Source organism: Salminus brasiliensis, chromosome 5 (genome assembly GCF_030463535.1).
Source record: "Salminus brasiliensis chromosome 5, fSalBra1.hap2, whole genome shotgun sequence".
NCBI lineage: Eukaryota > Metazoa > Chordata > Actinopteri > Characiformes > Bryconidae > Salminus > Salminus brasiliensis.
Window position 1 is genome coordinate 18,156,527 of NC_132882.1, and position 20,714 is coordinate 18,177,240.

Consider the following 20,714-nt stretch of genomic DNA (forward strand, 5'->3'; position numbering starts at 1 on the left):
TTCAACAATGACTTTTACTACTGTCATTTTAAACCCAGTCAGTCTTACTGCAAAAACTTGAACTTGACAAGTTGATGATAATGTTTTGTCATCACAGGGTTAATCTGTATCCTGGTGGGTTAATCAGTACCCTGAGGGGTTCCTTTGTTTATATATTTGAGAAGTATCCCTTTTCAGTGCTTAGTTACAGTGTGGTAGGCTGTGGGACAGGGGCTTTACTAGGTTTCAAACAGCTGAATTAGACATACCTACAGCCTGCACAGGAATATGTCTAGATGCAGGACAGACTGCTTAGAAAAGCCATTATCCCTAGGCTTTAGCAGACTTGGGCATTTTGTTGGTAGAAATCCGTGGTGTTTTTTGTTTTTACCGCTGTTCTTGTCTGGTGGTCTAGGAGCAGGATTTTTTTTCCTTCACGGTAGGGAGGCAAATGGCATCGAGGATCAGTTTACACCTGTGAATGGTCCCGCTAAACAAGAGAGGAAGTTTATACAAGATTACTTGGGGCAGTGGTGGCTCAGCGGTTAGAGCGCCGGGATATCGATAACAGGGTTGTGGGTTCGATTCCCGGGCTCGGCAAGCTGCCACTGTTGGGCCCTTGAGCAAGGCCCTTTACCCTCTCTGCTCCCCGGGCGCTGGAGTTGGCTGCCCACCGCTCTGGGTGTGTGTGTGTACTCACTGCCCCTAACACGTGTGTGTGTGTGAGTGTGTTCACTACCAGATGGGTTAAATGCGGAGGACACATTTCGCTGTACAGTCCACACTGTACAGTGACGAATACGTGCACCTTTATCCTTTATCCTTTTCCCAAACACTGGAGATTTCTCCCAGTTACGGCTCTCAACCGAAGGAACATATGCCTCCCTGATAATTACAGGCTTGCAACAGGAGAACATATTAACAGTGGATGCATTTGCAGAAATAATTAAATTAGACGATGACGTTAAAGATCTTTCAGGGAAAATGTTTGCGAACATTTGTGCTCAAAGCAGGGGAAAGTGCATGTCGAATCCAGTGTTAGACGTGATAAACAACACCGCCAGAAAAATTGAAAATATGCCTCTTACATATCCAGAGCATAAAGGCATCTTCTTAGGGTCTGCCATGGGGGGTGTACAGTTAAATGCAGACTCTAAGATTATCAGTGCAAAGGCTACTAGACTTTTCTATTTCTTGAGAGAAAACTCGACTGAGAGTGCTACATGGCTGAAGGCTTTCATACATTTGTTTTCCAACTACAAAACACTTAAAAAGGTAAGTAGACTGTGCTGTTTTTTTGTCTTGTGTTGGTCTGTCAGTGGCTGCCAGTAAATGAAGATGTGCTTACATTTATACAGCCTGCATCAATTAGATGGACCTGTCATTTAGACTGATTTTTTTGTAGCATTGTTTAGCATCAACTGTGACTAAATGAAAAAAAAATAACAATTTTTAAGAAGGAATGAAAACATTTATAGTTTGGAAGCTTGGTAACTTTTATTTAAATGATCAAAGTGAGAACATGAACTGCCAAATTGATTTGTATTTACTGTCTGTTTAGGTGTCTGTGTCTTGTTTCACTTCAATATCAAGAGATGAGGAGTTTGAACGCAGTTCAGCTTCTGTGGTTCTGTTCTTTTCCATCACTTATTGTTTAGCCATTAACATCTCAATTATATCCTGTTTGAGGTATGTTACAGAAAAATACACAAATCTCTACATAAAAATGCATTTCTGATTTTTTTTATGTCCTTGTTTTAACAGATTTTGAAACGTGGGTGTGCTTTAAAATGTTGTTTTTGTTAAATCTTATTTTGAAAAGCTAGTTTTGTTTTCTTTATTTATTTTTCTTTAAATGTCATCAATCATGTATTAATTTCTGTAGCTTGGATTGTGTGAGGAACAAGGTGTGGGTTGCATCATGTGGGGTACTCTCTGCTGGTTTGGCTGTACTGTCCAGTTTTGGCTTGTTACATTTCTGTGGAGTGTCCTTTTCTATGACTGTGGCCACATCTCCATTTTTGATTCTAGGTGAGTGGTACTATGCTATTTCACATGTTGTGTTAGCTTATGTGTGCCATACATTACCTCATTTTTCATGTATTCTCTCTAGGAATCGGAGTTGATGACATGTTCATTATGATCTCCTGCTGGCAGAAAACTAAGGTTATGGATCAAGTTGAAGATCGTCTTGCAAAAACATATAGAGAAGCAGCTGTATCCATCACCATAACCACACTGACTGATGTTCTAGCTTTCTACGTTGGCCTCATGACTCCATTTCGATCAGTGCGGTCTTTCTGTATGTACACGGGTACAGCTGTCCTATTTTGCTACACCTACAACATCACATTTTTTGGTGCCTTTCTAGCTTTGAATGGAAGAAGAGAACAGGCCAGAAGACACTGGCTGACCTGTAAGGTAGTACTGGAAGAAAAGGACTGTCCTGATGGTAATATTTGTTGTGTGGGAGGTGCCTATGATACACAGACTGGTGCTGAGAAAGAAATGCCAATCCATTCATTCTTTAAGAAGTATTATGGGCCATTTTTGACAAATTCCTGGACTAAAGGGTTTGTGTTTTGTTTCTATGCTGTGTACTTGGCTGCAAGCATCTACGGATGCCTCCGAATCCAAGAGGGAATTGAGTTGAAACATTTAGCTGTAGATAATTCATATGTTGTTAAGTACTACGATAATGAGAAAATGTACTTTTCAGAGTATGGCCCCAATGTCATGGTGGTTATCAAAGATGAGAATTTTCAGTATTGGCAGACGGGTGCACGAGAGAGCCTTAATTTATGTCTTCAGGAGTTTGGAAATCTCTCCATGACCTCCAAAAATTCTCCTGTGTCTTGGCTTCATTCTTACTTGCTTTTTGCAAAAAATCACAATTTAGATTTAAATGATGAAGAAAACTTTAAACGAAATCTGTCTGGATTTTTAAAAGCTTCAGGATTCAGTCCGGATGTTAACTTTACTAATAACCAAATTCTTGCCTCTCGAATGTTCATTCAGACTGTGAACATTAGTACAGCAATGGCTGAAAAAAACATGCTGAATGCATTTAGAGAAACTGCTAAAAAATGTTTAAGCTCATCAGAAGCAGGTTATATGCTTGTGTACCACCATGCATTTATCTATTTTGACCAGTACGATATCATAGTTAGCAATACTATCCAAAATGTAGTTGTTGCTACTCTGGCTATGTTGGTCATTTCGCTGCTGTTGATTCCAAATCCCCTCTGTTCTCTATGGGTTACCTTTGCTATAGCATCTGTCATTGTGGGTGTGGCTGGTTTTATGACATTCTGGGATGTGAATCTTGATTCAATATCTATGATCAATCTGGTCATTTGCATTGGTTTTTCTGTTGACTTCTCTGCTCACATATCCTATGCGTTTGTCTCAAGTAATGAGCCTTCAGCAAATAAGAAGGCTGTAGATGCTCTCTATGTACTTGGCTATCCAATGATACAAGCAGCAGTGTCCACCATTGCAGGGATAGTGGTGCTGTCAACAGCTGAAAGTTACATCTTCAGGACTTTTTTTAAAATCATGTTTTTGGTCATTCTTTTTGGGCTAGCTCATGGAATCGTGTTCTTACCTGTTTTTCTATCCTTATTTGGAGATTGTGGTAAGGCGCTTAATTCCATCCAACATGAAAATGAGCCCAATAATATGAACAATCCGTTCACTTATCCTTACTCAAACAAAGATTTTACTCATCAGAAGGAGTCACCCGAAATAAAAATGAATACACATGAATTAGCAAGGGAAGACGGCAATTCAGCAGTTAGGAATAACTATGATCCTGATTGTCCCTAATGCAATGATCCAGTATTTATTGAGGCTGATTTCTAGGATTCTTTCCTTCAGAGTAGATCATGTTTTGTGAATTGTTGTTTACTGTCCTGTACTTGTACTTGTATAATACAGCAATACAAAAATCTCAGAAAGAGTTACCTAAGGAGTCTGAGGTCCGAGGGTCATCTCTTAGGACAAATTGTCATATTTGTATTACACAGCTTTATTTAAATATATGTGTTCAATATGCATATGTAGATTTAGTTCGATTTTACAGCTACTTATTATTAGATAAACCATTATAGATGTATGAACAATGTTTTATTTTTAAACTAAATTGCATACAAATTATAAAGTATGTAATCTAATGAATGATGACTAATAAAAATGATTATTAAAAACATTATTCTTTATTCTTATGTAGTCATGTTTTTTTTACTTATGTCTCAGTTTACATTTGTGTACAAAGAGAGAAATGAAAATGCTGAATGTTGTTTAGGGGAAGGTAAAAAAAAAAACAAAAACAGGATGTTATATAACTACAGCTGGCCTGAAAAGCTGGTCAGCTTGGTTGTAGGAGGATCTTCTCCAAAATCTGTGTATCTGGCAATATAGGTTGGGTTTGAATGTGTGGCTGTAGCTTTAGTTACAGATTAATTATATTTTCCTACAGAAAAAAAAGTATTTTACCTAGTAACCACTGCCATAGTATAATATAATACCAATATAAAAACACTGCCATAGTATAATATAATACCAATATAAAAAACACTGCCATATGTACTATAATGGCGCTATAACTAAAACACAGTTGCAAGAAAAGGGGAACCCTCTTTGAAATGAATTTCTAATAATTATTAGCGCACAAAGCGGGTGAATGGTTTCAATTAAGAAGATTAGATTGGAAGTCCAGGTTAAACAATAGCTCTACCCATTCAGAAAAGGCACACACTACCTGGTTACTGACAAATCTGTTCTTCTAAAGAACCTGAAAAGCAATACTAATGTTCAAAATAAATGTTCCTGTAAATTTAATATGACTCAGTTACTGTTTCTGTAGATGAAAGAAAGGATGCATCAAATATTAATCTTTTTTTTTCTCAGACAAGCCAGACGTTTTCAACACAATGATCACTGAGTGTGTCACCCTCCTGCCCAAACAAGCAGTGGACGTGGTTATTTGCTTCCAACCAGGAGATTATGTATTTGTTTTTTGGGGGCACCATAGTAAGAAGTTCTGTAGGGTTGACTGGATTGTTGTCAGTTCCAAAACTTTGAATACTGGCCTGAATTTCAGAACCCCTGAACTGCTCATATTTATGGGCAGATTGTATCTAAACTAAACTGCTATAATTTTATTTAGCTTCAAGCTATATTTCAGATAAATATTACAACTAAAACACTTACATTCAACATTAAGCAGATGTATTCCATTATACCTACAGTGGCATGCAAAAGGCACCCCTGGTTTCTGTTAATGTGCTAAGCTTTTACTTTTAAGTAAAATTAGTGTTTTATTTTAGTTTTTTAACATTTTAAAGTGAAAAAGGAAAGGAGCACTTAGATAGCATTAACCAAGATCACAGATCATAATTTGCTTGTTAGAGCTGTAACTTGTTCACAGTCATCTTTAGGAAAGTCCAGATAAAGTAAATAAAAAAACAGTAAATATTCTCACTCATCAAACCTTATCCCAAAAATCAGTAGCTATGGGCTCTCTAAGCAGCTGCCTAGCACTCTGAAAATGAAAAGAATTGATGCTTACAAAACAGGTGACGGCCAAAAGAGGATAGCATTGAGATTTCACGGTATCTGTGGCCTGGATGAGCAAAAAAACTTTCTAAAAGAACATTTAGCATTACAATTTTTGAAGGAACAGTCCTGTGGACTGTAAATATATGTTTGAAGAAAAACAGGTGCAGAATTATTTCAGAAAGACCTCTCCAACTGCTAAGCACGGGCTAGGTCGATCATGCTTTGGTGTTTTGTGTTGCAGCCACAGGCATTGAGAACACTTCACTGGTAGAAGACAAAAAGGATTCAAGACAAATTATGAAAGTAAACATGGCACATAAAAATGTAAAGTGGAGGACAATGATATGAATTAAGTAAACCTAAAAATCCACAATGGAATACCCCAAGAGGCAAAAACTGCAGGTTATGTCATTGGCTTCAAAGTACCTCATATAATAAAAAATCTCTCTCTCTCTCTCTCTCTCTCTATATATATATATATATATATATATATATATATATATATATGTATATATATATAAAAGCTGCTTAAATGTTATCTTTCTTTTTATTAAAAAAAACTGTAAACAATGTAAAATAAAAAGAGTAATCTTTAATGTTTTCTTGCCATTAAATTATAACAAAAATGTTGACACTGTATTGTTGTATTTATTCTATTCATAGTTTATTGGGCTGACCTGTATAATGTCCACTTTGTGGAAGAACTTTTTAAACCTTTTTAAAAGTATATTACATAAATCAATATATACTGAAATAAATATTAATAAAAACGTGACACTGGTCTAGTTTCTGTGGCTGAAAGAAAGCACAGCTGCATGAAATATTAACCCAAACATTTATTTTTCAGGTCAAATGTGTCACATCACCCTCCTGCCTAAACGAAGTTCTTCCTCATAGGACTTTGCCATTTATCTCCAACCAACAGATTCTGTATTTCCTTAAAACATGGGTTATTCAGGGCATGTTGTAGCAGGAAGAACTGTAGGGTTGACTGGGACTGTCTGCAGATCCAGAACACTGAACACTGGGCTGAATTTCAGAAGGGCTGCCACCTTACATGGACAATCATGCTTGAAAGGCATGACTTCCATTAACAGAGGTTGTTGCTAGAACCCTTGTCCTTTTATAAAAAGTTTTTAGAAAAAACTCGGCATTTTCTACCCTTACATCATTCACCACTACAGTGTTAGCTGGCTTGTAGCATGTAGGATTTGGGAGTTATGTTAAATTACAACAATCAGTAAGCAAATAAAGAGAAAGTGTGTATAACAAATGCACAGAATCTGTAGAGGATATGTAAGAAAATCAACTAAATATAATTTAAACCGTTTTTGAATTATTATTATTATTTCCCAGTCTTTCTTTCCAACCCAAATGAGTAATTTCTCATTCTATAAGCTCCCTGGGAGGGTGAAGACTAGCATGTGCTGACTCCAAGACACATGGAGCCAGCCTCTGCCTCTTTCTAAACTGCCAAAAATTTAATGTCATAGGGGTTTACAGCCTGAACTGAAAGCCTAGCTCTAATGGCTCACAGCTTGCTACTGTTGTTTACATTTGTAAGCCAAAAACAAACAAACAAACAAAAAAATGATAGAATAAAATAAAGCCTTGGTCCAGGTTAACACACTTAAGGCTAGCTAAGGTTATCTATTCCGATTTTAAAAGTTTTTAGGGAGTCGCCTGTAAAACATGTTTACACGTCTTCTCAGTGATTAAACTCCCTCATCTGGACAGCAATACAATCACCAGAGGTTAAGCGAGTTTATATTGTTTGATAAAAATAATCAATCAATCAATCAATTAGATTACATAACCTATTAGAATCAAAACCTATTAGATTACATAATCTAATATTATAATAAGAAATCAAATTAATTAAAATTAATTATAATAATTCAATCCAAGAGTGAAAAAACTAATTTAAGCAAACCATACAAAATAGTAAAAATGAAACCACGTCAAAGAGCAAAAACATAAAAAATAAATGAGTAGAAAAATAAAACAAAATTGTAATCTAAAAATAATAACTATAAAAATATGATGAAATTAATATAAACAATTAAAACAAATTGCAAAACAATTGCAAGCTGTGTGGAGGTGTGGAGTTAGAGACTAAGAGTTTAAAATGATTGAGTGACACCAGCAATCGGAGCTCAAGAGTTTCCTGAAGTAGGTTCCAGCTCGCTGGTGCACTGTGGCTAAAAGCAGTTTTTCCCAGTTCAGTAAAAACTCTTGGGACCTAAAGGGTGAGCCAACCACTGGAACGAGTCTGGTAAGTTGCAATCTTTTCATTGAGCATTGTTGTGATATATGGTGGCATATGGCCAGTGAGTGCTTTAAAGATACCAGTGTGTTTCTTGACGCACAGCAAGAGAAGACAAACCAGCCTTTCATACAGTAAACAATGATGTGTGTTGTAGGGGTCACCAGCAATGACTGAAAAGCAGAGTGATATACAGAACTTAAATGTTTAAGTGTAGTTCCACTGCAGAACCAGTGTTGTCATCAGAGCAGCAAAGAATTGTGTTTCCAGCATATAACTGTATTTTACGGATGACAATAGAGATGACAACATCATTAATTTAGATATTAAGTAGTATTGGCCCAAGAATTGATCCTTGAGGGACACCCTTGGTGACTGATAGCAGTTCTGCTATAAGAGAGTTCTATAAGAGAGATGCTTGTCCAGATTCATAATCACAGTCACAACAGCTGCGTCCAACATCCAAACCTGCTGGGTTTAATAATTTGATTTAATTTTTGTTTCAGAACATTTTTGTTTAGCGATTTGGAAAGTGTTTAATATCCATGATATCTGATATCTGATATGTGTGATCGGAGACTAAACACAGCAAATAGCAGCAGCCTTTTCTGACTTGGAAAAACACAGACATGTGAATCCGGACAGGACTAACATTATCACACAACTATTAAGTTTAGTGAAAAACAGTAGGTAATTCAACTTGTAACTTTCTCAGTGGACGACAGAGAAAAACACAGGCATGGCTGATCTGGACTGGAATAAAATAACAGAGGAGCCCCTGTGAAAGAGAGAATTACTATGTAAATTGAATCCTGGCTCAAATTGCTAAAAGGTAGTAGAAGCAACTCAGCAGGGTCAACTGTACCTTCTCACCTAGAAAAGGTGTTGCAGTGGGGAACCAAGAACCACTTACTCTTTAAAGAAAACCAAACAGCATTTCGTTAAAAGGACACCTTGCTTAATGTGAAGCATGGCTGTAGATTTCTTATTCTTTGGAGATTTACATTGACTACAGTAATCAGTGAACTACTTAGCTAGTCTGTTATTTAAAGATCATTTCTAAATACTATAAATAAAAATATATATATGATACTCCTACTTTACCTGCTCATTATTATAGATTCTAGTTATAAAATACTCTGAAAAATGTTCAAAATAGCACTAAAAAGGTTTCTTTTTAAGAGTGTAGTTCTACGTTTTATGCTATTGTAGGTCCAAACTGCGCTTTATGGTGACAGACATTCTGGCTTCTTTAATACAGTAATTAATGCAACAAGATATATACCTGTATGTGTGTTTTCTACCCTTATGTCATTAATCAGTGTGTCTTCTAAAAAAATTATTTACTTTCTAACTTATTTATTTAGTGAATTTTTCTTCTGTTTTAAGTTTTCGACATATCAGCAGCATTCTGATTCAGTTTCTGATGCTATGAAGATTTGCTGGTATCCTCTACACTTCATTCTTTTAAAATAAATATTGTTCACTGTTGTTGTAGAAGCTATTTTTGAGCTTTTTTCACTGCTGAACAGATAGCTGTTTGGCTTTTTAGCCTAGTGGACTGCTGTATATGATGACCTTTTCATCTACCAGGTAACAGTTAGTCAGAATTGTTGACCCTGTCGAAAGCAGCATCAGCATCAGATTTTCACACATTGAAGTGTCAATGGTAAAGGTTCATGCCATGTAAAGTTTATGCCGTACAAATTAATTGTACTATAGTTATGTTTCAGCTTGTTCAGCACCCTACTAAGTATTTTAGTTAAGGATTAGTAGCTGTACCAGATAACATGGTGTTCCTTACACCTACAGAAGCCTTAAAGACCCAAAGATTCTCCTTGATAATGAGTAAAATAGATGTTTTTTTTAGATCTGGAGCAATTTGTTTTTATCACAATGAACATTTCCTGAAATAATGGAATAATTTCTTAAGATCACATTTCCTGAGATTCTATCGTCAGGATTCTGCTTTTGCCTTTAAATTATTTTGAAAGTGAATCTGAATATGTGAATTCATAGAGAAGTTGAATGTAATGTCAACCAATGCACTCGGAGGAAAGCGGGTACCCAGCTCTGAGAGAGCAAAGCCAATTTAGCTGTCTCTGGCTCCGGTTGCTGATGGCAGGTAGCATAACCTGGGAATCAACCAGCAACCCTTAGATCATATTGGCAGCACTGGATCAATCAGAGCTGGCATTTTAAATTTAACACATTGGAAACATAATAAAAGTTTGATAAGTTAATGAATCAAATTAGGCTAATTAAATGATTACAAATCCAAACTTGTTTTGTGTGTTATATCATATTACAAGTTAATTGTTTATATATTAATCTGTTTTATCTTATAATATCTTATCTGAGAACCTCATAAATCAAAGGACATGCAGGGTGTCCAAAAGTCTGCTTCTGCATTTTTTAAATAATACACAAAAACACTTCAAATATTACAGAAATGTGTCACCTTTACCTTCAAGCTTAACCAGGGGTGTCCACATTTGCATGCCACTGTATGACACTGTAATGTTAATGGATTAGTTCTATTCATACTTTATTGAGGTATATTACAGAAAGCTATACACATGAAAAACAATATTTAAAACGTGACATTGATCCAGCTTCTGTCGTTGAAAGAAAGAAAGAATGTGAAATATTAATCCAAACATTTGTTTTTCAGGTCAGATGTGTCCCATCACCCTCCTGCCTAAGCGAGCAGGTTCTTCCTCATAGGACTTTGCCGTTTGTCTCCAACCAGATTCTGTATTTACTTAAAACATGGGTTATTCAGGGCATGCTGTAGCAGGAAGAACTGTAAGGTTGACTGGATTGTCTACAGATCCAGAACACTGAGCACTGGGCTGTCACCTCACATGGATGATCATTAGCGTTTAGAATTTAACACATAGGAAACACAGTGTTAGTTTGATAAGTTACGTAATTAAATTAGGCTAATTAAAAATCTTACAAATCTAAAATCTGTTTTGTGTGTAAAAGATATTAGATGTTATTTGTTTATTTATTAATAGAGCTTATCATAATACAAGTTATCTTTCCCAAGAACATCATATATCTTATCTTAAGTGCCTCATGGAAAAGATTACTTGTATATCTTTTGATAGTGATACCTCCCACCCCCCATTCACACACTCTTTGATCTATCAGCACTCAGCTTTGCTGGATTACTGACCACTGGCTTTATCCTGCTGCTGCCTTTACCTCAGCAGTGCTTCTTTTTGTTAATAGAAATAGATCTTTAATGATAATTGCACGTTATGAAATCAAACAGGAAAATTATTTTCCCATTTGAATTGTTGAGCCGTCTGTTTCAATGTTGTCTAATAATTCTGCATAACAAAGTTCTCCGTTTGCTAGTGTTTTGAACCTTGGACTGTATTATTGTGGTTCTTGTTTTTTTTCCATTGTGTAAAGTCTATCAAGCACATGCGTCTTTGGCATAAACATTAACCATATTTTTTTAATGAAAAGTGTCTTTGTTCCTTGTCCTTGTTTCAGTCAATAATTAGCTGTTTTTCCAATGACCCTTGCTTATAAGGGAGTTGAGCATCTGATTTTCACAATTTTATGATGAGACGTGGCTACATAGGTACGTTTCCTTTCATTTCCATTCATATATTTGAGTTAGGCATTTACATTTCAACAGATGGTACGTGTTCAATAGTTCGCAAATGATGTTTGTCTCACTTACCTCTGTACACTCCATCGTTGTACCTCAACATTCCATGATTTTAGATCACTTTGACCATGATGGATGATGATCCAGATATTGCTGTTGTTGGAATTGGATGCAATTTTCCTGGAGGTAAGAAGGTTCAGTTCCAGCACTTTATATCCAGACTGAGTCTTTGTGTTTGCTTTGTCTAAGCTGATGAATACCCTCATGTATTCTAGGTGAGGGTCTTGATAATTTCTGGAAAGTTCTGTTTGAGGGAAAGAACTGTGCAGTGCAGATACCAGTTGAGAGGTTTGACTGGACACAGTGGTATGATGAAGATGATACTAAACCAGGGAAGTCACGGACAGAAAAAGCAGCATTTGCTGATGGGTGAGCCTTGTACTCTTTATAAAAAGGGAGAAATTTAATTATAAAACTAGAAAATTACAAAATACATTAAAGTTTTTAATGAGACTGGTACAAATGGTACAAATGAATAAACTAAGATTCTAGACTCTGGTTGTGGTAGATTCTTCTACTACATTTATTATTATTATTATTATTATTATTATTATTATTTTATTTTAGCAAAACATTAAATGTATAGAAAAACGTATTTACATTTTTTTACTTTCAGAACTACCACAAATGTATTTATTAATACAAAATCATTTCTTTGTTGACTCTTTGTGTGCTACAGGTTCAATGAGTTGGATCACAAATTCTTTGGCATCACTGAAGCTGAGGTGGAGCAAATGGATCCTCAGCACAAGATTCTTCTCCAGTGTACCTATAGGGCATTAGAAAATGCTGGGCTACCTATGGAAAAGGCCAGTGGAAGCAGAACAGGAGTGTTTGTAGGTAATACTAGTTTAATTGATTTTTATTTTAATAATGTTATATTAAATACATAGAATGGACTATATTATAGAGATATATGGATATCAAACATAATCTAAATAATGATTAAAGGAAAACACACAAAATAAAGCACAAATGCAAATCTACTTCTTACAAACTTCTTAACTTAAACAAATTCAAATGCATGTTGTTTCAGGCTTAATGAACCGAGACTATGAGCTTACCATGGCAAGTGTTAACCCAGTCATCATTAACCACTGCACTGGTACTGGTCTAGCCATGAGCATAGCTGCCAACAGAATCTCTTACATCTTCAATTTTACTGGGCCGTCTTTGGCTATTGACTGTGCCTGCTCTTCCTCTCTCGTTGCCCTTCATTTAGCCTGTCAGGCCATGAGACAAGGTAAAATAACCAACATTGTTCATAATTTTGTAAAATATTTCTCTTCTATTTAAATCTTATTGTAGTTTTACTGTACCATGCTCAACAGGGGATTGTGATATGGCTGTTTGTGGAGGTGTTAGCTGCATTTTCCAGCCTAGAGTATTTGTGGCTCTAAGCAAGGCAAAGATGATCTCACGTGATGGCACCAGCAAACCATTCTCCAACAAAGCAGATGGCTATGGGAGAGGAGAAGGATGTGGAATCATTCTTCTAAAGCCTCTGAAAAAGGTATTACCCTATGCATAAACTAGATACCTTAAAACTTAATGATTAAGATATCTCTTTAGTAAACATATGTTACAAAATAACACTTATTTCAGACATTATATATATATATATATATATATATATATATATATATATATGTGCTTGCTTTGACAGGCTCTACAAGACCATGATCATATCTGGGGAGTTATATGCAAAACTGCAGTGAACCAAGATGGTCACACCATCACTCCACTGACAAAGCCATCTATGGTCCAGCAAGAAGATCTGCTCAGAAGAATCTACTCTGCAGAGACCTACCTGCCTGATGTTCAGTACATAGAGGCTCATGGGACTGGGACTCCGGTGGGAGATCCAACAGAAGCAGGTAGCATTTCCAATGTCATTGCCAGGGCAAGACCTGCAGGTTTTGGGCCGCTCTGTATCGGCTCTGTTAAGAGTAACATTGGGCACACAGAATCTGCAGCCGGAGTGGCGGGACTCATTAAGGTTCTCCTGATGATGAAACATGAAACTATTGTTCCTTCAGTCTTCTACTCAGAGGAAAGCTCAACTATAGATGCTCAAGCTCTCAATCTTAGAATTCCCACCAAAGCTGAGAAATGGGTCACCAGAGAAAACTCAGTAAGAGTTGCAGGGATTAATAACTTTGGATTTGGTGGAACAAATGCACATGTGGTTATAAGACAGTATATTCATACAGAATTTCCAAAAGAGGCTGTCAAGAACTCACATCATTTTTTTGTAGTTTCTGCAGCCACTGAGAAATCAATTGTAATGACAATAGAAGACACTGTACAAAATATCAGTGCAGGGAACATAACTGATCTGCAAAGCTTGGCATATACTTCTGCTTGTAGAAGGAGTCACTTCAAACACAAATATAAAAAAGTGTTTCGTGCCTTGTCTTTGCCTGATTTGAAAGAAAAGCTTATGCATGCTCTGGACAAACCCACTGTGCCATCCAAGCAAGATCCTAGACTAGTTTTTGTGTTCTGTGGGAACGGTGTTACTTACAGAGGCATGTGCAGGCAGCTTCTAAAAGAGGAATCTGTTTTTAGGGAGAAAATTAGAGAAATCGAAAGTCTTTTCCAAAGCTACAGAAAAATTAATCTAATGGAGAAGCTGGAGAACCAGTCTGACGAAGATAATGATTTCACAGAACCAGAAATTATCCAGCCTCTCCTTTTTGCAGTTCAGGTTGCCATTACTAACCTGCTAATGCACTGGGGAATTAGACCAGATGTTGTTCTCGGACATTCTGTTGGAGAGGTCGCTGCAGCCCATTGCTCTGGTTTGTTGACACTTGAGGATGCAGTGAAGGTCATGTACCATCGCAGCAGTCTACAAAGCAGGGTAACTGGAGGGAAAATGCTGGTTGTAAGTAACATGGCTGTACCAGATGTGTTGAGAATTCTCCCTTCTTACTCTGGAAAGATTTGCTTGGCAGCACAAAACAGTCCTCAGTCTTGCACCATTTCAGGAGATGCAGATGCCATTGATAGTTTGCACAAGAGCTTGAGCAACTTAGATAATGGCAAACAGCTGTTCCTTTATGTTCTGGATGTCCCTGCTGCTTATCATAGCCATATGATGGATCCTATTGTAGCAGAAGTGGAGAATAGTATAGGATCATTAGAGGCTCAGAATATGGTGGTAGAATTGTTCTCAACAGTGTCAGGAGATAAAGCATGCCCAACAGATTTTATCAATGGCACATATTGGGCAAGAAATATTCGAGAGCCAGTCGCATTCGAACAAGCAGTTAGATCAGCAAAACAGACAAAGAATGCGATCTTTGTTGAGATTGGTCCTAGAAGGGCTTTGCAGAGAAACATTGTGGAGACTCTAGGAAATGGCACAGTGGTGCTCTCATCTGTTCAACCAGATAAAGATCTTGACACAATGCTCACTGTTGTATCTAGACTGTTTGAGATGGGAGTCAATGTAGATTGGGACCAGTTCTATAAAGGCTGTGAGATGGAGCCAATTCCTTTCCCGACGTATCAGTTTGATAGTGTTAGGAGAGATGTACTTGTTGAAGCAACATTTTCTGATACCAGTAGTTTCCATCCTGTGATTACACAGATGAGTAAAGATGGCTCAGTTTTCAGCTGTGACATCTCCTCTGGGTCACTGTCCTACCTACATGACCACAAACACCAAGGTGTTGCCATTATCCCTGGGGCTTTTTATGTTGAGTTGGGCTTGGCAACCTTTATGACAATTGCAAAACCAAAAGTGCCCCTTAGATCAGTGCAGCTCAGTATAAGATTCCACACTCCATGTGTTTTGTCGCAAAATACACCAGAAATTAAAGTGCAGCTGGATTCAATTGAAAAAACAGCAGAAAAGAGCTTTCAGTTTAGGGTACATTCGGCATCAGTGAACTATGCATCTGGCAAAGTCCAGTCAACGCACAGAATGCTGCCTGAGGAGCAATATATTTCACTGGACGCTGTCTATAGACGATGCCAGTCAGTTATAACTTCTGAAGAGTTCTATAAGTACCTTTCTTTGGGGGGATTTCAGTACAGTTCTGTTTTCAAAAACAGGGGGGATGTTTTTTATGGAGAGGAACTTAGAGAAACCTATTCATTAGTGACTGTCCCAGAGGAGTTGTTGCCCCAGCTTCATGACTACTATCTCCATCCTGTAGTCTTAGACTACCTCATGCAACTTCTCCCTGTAACAGGAACATATCACTACTTGGGAAGGCCTGGATTCCCCTCTCAGATAGGCAGCTTAACTGTGTTTGAGCCTTTGCAGAAGGAGATGGTTGTGTATTTAAGAGCAACAGTTGTGGGAACTGAGGAACTTAACATCTGTGGCTGTTTTGCTGACAAAGACGGCAGAGTTCTGGTTGAACTCAAGCATGTGACAATCACATATCTAGGGAGCCGCTCTCATGTGGTAGAGGAGTATTTTTACCACAACAGCTACAGCATTGTCGCTGAACATGACAGCATCTCCTTAACTCCAACATCGTTAGTCTTTGCTGATGATGTAGGAATTGCTGGAGGCCTGCAGCAGTACTTGGACCCATTATCTAAATACATTTCCCCCCCACAAACAAAAGTACTACTGGAACAGGAATTTGAAAGGTTCCTCTCTCAACTGAAAATTCCAAATTTCGCAACACATTTTGCTGAAGTTTTGTTCATGTGGGGCAGCGCAGACATAACTTCATACAAAACAGAGAACTTGTTAGACTGCATGACAACATGTTGTGAAATTTTCCGAAAGATTGTTGCAGGCCTCAAGGCAATGAGTTTCCGAAACTCCATCAGGGTGGTAACCTATCGGTCATCAGAGGACAGAGTAGACCACATCAGTCCTGGTTTTGTACTCTCTGGAATGACAAGAGCATGTGCAGCTGAGTTGCCAGATCTCTCCTTTCAGCTGATAGACATGAGCTCAGTTTCTGTAGATGACATCAAAGCCTTGGCCAAGGTCCTCAAATCATACCCTTGCAGCAAATACCCAGAGCTTGTCATAAAAGATGGCCAGATCCTGAAACCTCAGATTAGCCACACACCAAATGTAACTACCGACAACCTTTCCCAAAGCATACACTCATTTGAGTGTGAACGTTTTACCTTGCTGACCTCTGATCCCTACAAAATGACAAACTTGACAGCATTTGTTTCTGATACATCTGTTGAACCCATTCAAGGGAAAAATGTGAAGGTGCAGCTCTCTAAAATATGTGTGCATTCCTCAGACTACTTTCCAGTTAGTGTATCTGACTTTAACTTTGGTCAGACATTATACTGGAACAAATACACATCGCAGAACCACAGCTGTTTAGCTCTTGACTTCAGTGGAACTGTGACAGCAGTGGGAAAGGATGTTAGCAAGCTAAAAATTGGAGATCATGTTGTCTGCTGCTACCCTGTTGAAGCTTCTAGCGAAGCTGTTATTCCTGCAGCGGCTTGCTACAAAACAAAGAGACTTCCATTTTTGCAGGACTCTCCTTGTGTCTCCTACATTATACTTGCTTGGGAGATCTTGCACAGTGCATTACCAAAGGCCAAACAACAGATGAAGTTAGGTATTTTTTCCACGATTCCAGACTCGATTTTGGTGAAGATCTTACACCTCACTGCAAGCAAATCAGGCTGGGGTGTCAGTGTGGGCACAAATGCTGGTCGGCTGCTTCATGATTTCAAGGAGATGGTGGGAATTGTGCTCCTGCCTCCCTATGACAAAACTCTCATTGCTAAAGCATGTAGTGTTAATGGTGTCCGCTACATTGTTCTTGTCTTTGACAACCAGTTGAAAACCTCTGTCAGTCAACTGGCTTTCAGCGGTCAAAATGCCAGAGTTCATGTGAAAATCATATTCACTTCAGTCATAATGCAGAAGCAGTCAATAACAGCGAGAAAGCCATGCATTCAACACTGGCTGAAGAACATGCATTTAGACAGAAGGCCTGTCTTTTTTGAATCAATGACTGTTCAAAGATTGGCCAATGGAAAGATTGATTGCTCGCCTTTAGAGGAATCAGAATCCTACTTCAGAAACCGGATCTTGCCTGTGGTGGTCCTAAGACAAGACCCCAGAGGTGAATTGTCTGTCATTCCACTGAAACCAAAAGCTAAAAAGTTGTTTCAGAAGAATTCTATCTACATTGTGACAGGTGGTCTCTCAGGGCTTGGCTTTGAGACGGTGAAGTTCATTGCTCAAAGAGGAGGTGGGAACATTGTTATCCTCTCTAGAAGTACTCCAAACCAGCTGTTGGAACAGGAAATAAATAAGATCCAACATCAATGCCAGTCATTAATCACAAGCCTACAATGTGATGTTTCAGTATTAGAGCACGTTCACCAGTCTGTTGCTCAAATCAGCAAACTGTTCCCATCAAATCCAATCAAAGGTGTGTTCCACAGTGCAGTTGTCCTTCATGATGGGCTCATAGAAAGCTTGAACAAATCACTGTATGAGAAAGTCATGAGGCCAAAAGTGAATGGTGTGATCAATCTTCACCATGCCACAAAACACTGCAATCTTGATTATTTTGTGTGCTACTCCTCAATCTCAGCCTTCCTTGGTAATGCTTCTCAGACAAATTACGCTTCGGCCAACACATTCATGGATACCTTCTGTCAGTACCGCAGGAACATCGGCCTTCCTGGACAGTCAATTAACTGGGGAGCTTTAAATTTGGGTCTCCTTTTAAACAAGGACCATTTCCAAAGATTTCTGGAGGCGAAGGGAATGATGGTCCTGGAAGTGACAGAAATTCATGAAAGTCTTGAGCAGTGCCTTCTGATCAACAAACCACAGCAGGCTGTGTGTAGGTTCAATTTTAAGAACATAAGGTATAACGTTCTTTCACAAAACAAATCCCTCACCATGCGGCTGTCAGCACTGGTAGAGGAGGGCCTTAAGAAGGCTAATATGATTGACTCCAGGCTTGAGCAGACCAACACAGTCTCATCGCCTAATGAATATATCAAGTCGGTGATCAGTGAAACTATTGGTGTTGAACAAGATGAACTGAATGATGACACTCCTCTGTCAACACTGGGCCTTGATTCTATGTTAGCCATGACTCTGCAGAATCTTATCTTCCAGGAGAAAGGAGTTAATATACCTCTGGTAAACCTCCTTGATCCAGACATCACATTGTCAGACTTAGTAAAAATGTTGAGTGAGGGAGAAAATGAGAATGAGAGAAATTATCAAGATGACAAAAAATTACTCACACACAACAGAGCGGAGAGTACAAGATTCTAGGTTTGTGGTTGTTTATATAAGACTGAACAGATTCCTTCTCATTCAGATGATGTTATGTGTTTATTGTTTTTGGTTACAGGAGTCCTCTATCCTAGATTAGTAGTTGTTGTGTACTGTGTATATAATTAAAGCTGCATATTTTGGGATATTTTGTGTGTCACATCCTCTGAGGATTTTTGTATACTAAATGTTGTGGCCTGGTCTGGTTTGCTTAAAAACATACAGAGACTTGTTACATAGAATGTGAACAGAATCAGACCTATTAAGACTTTCTATGGTACGTTTCTCATTGAATATTTAATTAGTAATTAATTTAGTAATTAGTAATTAATATCTCATCATGCCAATGGACAGACATAATAATGTTTGAATTGTTTATTTTTTTTTGGATTGTTTCCTTTCTTGTCCTATTATGGTGTATTGTTAAGTTAATTTACACCTTTATTATGCAAATTACATATGGACGTATGTATATATGTAATTCAATAAACGGAGTTTTCATAATGATTAGTGTTCTCATTTGATTATACTATATATTAAAAAACATATGTTCTACATGACATGACTTCTCTTTTTTAATATTTTTCTGAATATAGTTGTGCATATATATCTTCTGATACTGGAAAAATATCATTATTGATGTTCCTTAACTCATTGGGTGTTTCGGCCCTTTCAAAATTATACACCCTCCTCCCAGCTTGGGCTGATCAGACCTAAGCTTGCGTTCAGGTGACAAACTAGTTCCTCTGCCCCATAGCTCTCCTCTCTTGAGCCACAGCCACCTTGCAGCTGTCTCTGCTGTGTCAGTGGCACCGTTGATGGCTTTTTTTTCTCCTCTCTCCAACTGTCAAAAAGTTTAAAGTAAAAATGTACCTGTAAAAAGCTCAAAACAAGTCCATTAAACCATTTTCATAATGGGAGTCAAATATGTATAGTTATCGTCCAACAGCTGGTTTGGTAAATCAGTACTTAATAATGTTAAATCAGGTGAGCTGGTGATGGAATTTAATACATCTACACACTGGCTGGGGACATCCAGTAGAAATCTGGAACCAAGATATCCAACTACTTTCTTCAAAATAAGACATTCTCAATCATTTTATACTGTATTCACATTACTTTTATCCATTCTAATGTGATCTGGACTTTTCACAAGCAAAAACCCTTTCATGTGCTTAGGGGCCTAAAACATTTACACAGTGCTATACGTGTTCATGCTGTGATAATAGTTAAATAAACATATAGGCAAAAGTGTTAATTTATTCGTATTGTATTTATATGTGAAATATAATTAAATTCTTGCTTCATAAATTATTGTCCAGTTCAATATCATTTAGCTACTGTTGTAATGAGTAAAATTATTCTCAAAGAATTGTAAATGGATGAATTTTATACATTGACTATAATTCTATGTTTACTCTGTCCTATTTCTCTCTTCTTCCATGCCAGAGCATAGAGAGGCCAAAGATTTGCCTGCTAATTGCTGGCCCCTTCAAACCATTTTGTGACAGTAATTGAATCACATACTCTGTTGTCATGAATAGAGCTTTTTCCTCGTTAATGAACTCACTGATCATCCTCACAGTCACATATCACTCTGGGTTCTGCACCAAAAAGATCTCAACATGCCGCGTAAGTCTATGCACTTTTTAAAAAATTATTAGTACTGATATTTCAGAAAACTTCAGTTAAATCAGTTCAATTTAATACATCCTTTCATTGCATGGGTTATTAAAGAGTTAATAAGTTCGATGGAGGACAGGCCAGTTTATCTACTTGCATGTAACAAGAATGTGAAAGTCATAGTGAAATCATCAACCTTTATTTTTCTTATTTATTTTTTTTATCCAGGTATTTTATCGACTTCTATTCTGTTCAATTCAGTTGAAACATATTGACTGAAATATGAATATTCAACACTCAGTTCTTCCCATGAGTGGTCGCTCTCTGCAGGTCCTGCAGAT

At 37.5% G+C, this 20,714-nt stretch overlaps 2 protein-coding genes across 2 annotated transcripts; both read left to right on the top strand.

Annotated features, from left to right (window-relative positions):
• Positions 1 to 267: 267 nt before the first annotated feature.
• Positions 268 to 3,807, top strand: LOC140555850 (patched domain-containing protein 3-like). The gene is made up of 5 exons (XM_072679170.1): positions 268 to 500; positions 804 to 1,254; positions 1,541 to 1,668; positions 1,865 to 2,010; positions 2,093 to 3,807. Exons 1-5 carry the CDS (start codon positions 268 to 270, stop codon positions 3,805 to 3,807), a joined length of 2,673 nt encoding a protein of 890 aa, XP_072535271.1.
• A 7,759-nt stretch (positions 3,808 to 11,566) lies between these two features.
• Positions 11,567 to 18,750, top strand: fasn2 (fatty acid synthase 2). The gene is made up of 6 exons (XM_072678803.1): positions 11,567 to 11,624; positions 11,714 to 11,867; positions 12,178 to 12,338; positions 12,535 to 12,741; positions 12,830 to 13,011; positions 13,165 to 18,750. Exons 1-6 carry the CDS (start codon positions 11,567 to 11,569, stop codon positions 18,748 to 18,750), a joined length of 6,348 nt encoding a protein of 2,115 aa, XP_072534904.1.
• The last annotated feature ends 1,964 nt before the right edge of the window (positions 18,751 to 20,714 follow it).

What these genes read in the sequence shown, in the direction of transcription:
- LOC140555850 (XM_072679170.1), top strand. Translation starts at nt 268, where the DNA reads ATGTCTAGATGCAGGACAGACTGCTTAGAAAAGCCATTATCCCTAGGC. An exon ending in ACTACAAAACACTTAAAAAG is followed by an intron (nt 1,255 to 1,540) that starts GTAAGTAGACTG and finishes CTGTCTGTTTAG; the next exon opens with GTGTCTGTGTCTTGTTTCAC. An exon ending in ATCTCCATTTTTGATTCTAG is followed by an intron (nt 2,011 to 2,092) that starts GTGAGTGGTACT and finishes TATTCTCTCTAG; the next exon opens with GAATCGGAGTTGATGACATG.
- fasn2 (XM_072678803.1), top strand. Translation starts at nt 11,567, where the DNA reads ATGATGGATGATGATCCAGATATTGCTGTTGTTGGAATTGGATGCAAT. An exon ending in TGGATGCAATTTTCCTGGAG is followed by an intron (nt 11,625 to 11,713) that starts GTAAGAAGGTTC and finishes CATGTATTCTAG; the next exon opens with GTGAGGGTCTTGATAATTTC. An exon ending in CAGAACAGGAGTGTTTGTAG is followed by an intron (nt 12,339 to 12,534) that starts GTAATACTAGTT and finishes ATGTTGTTTCAG; the next exon opens with GCTTAATGAACCGAGACTAT.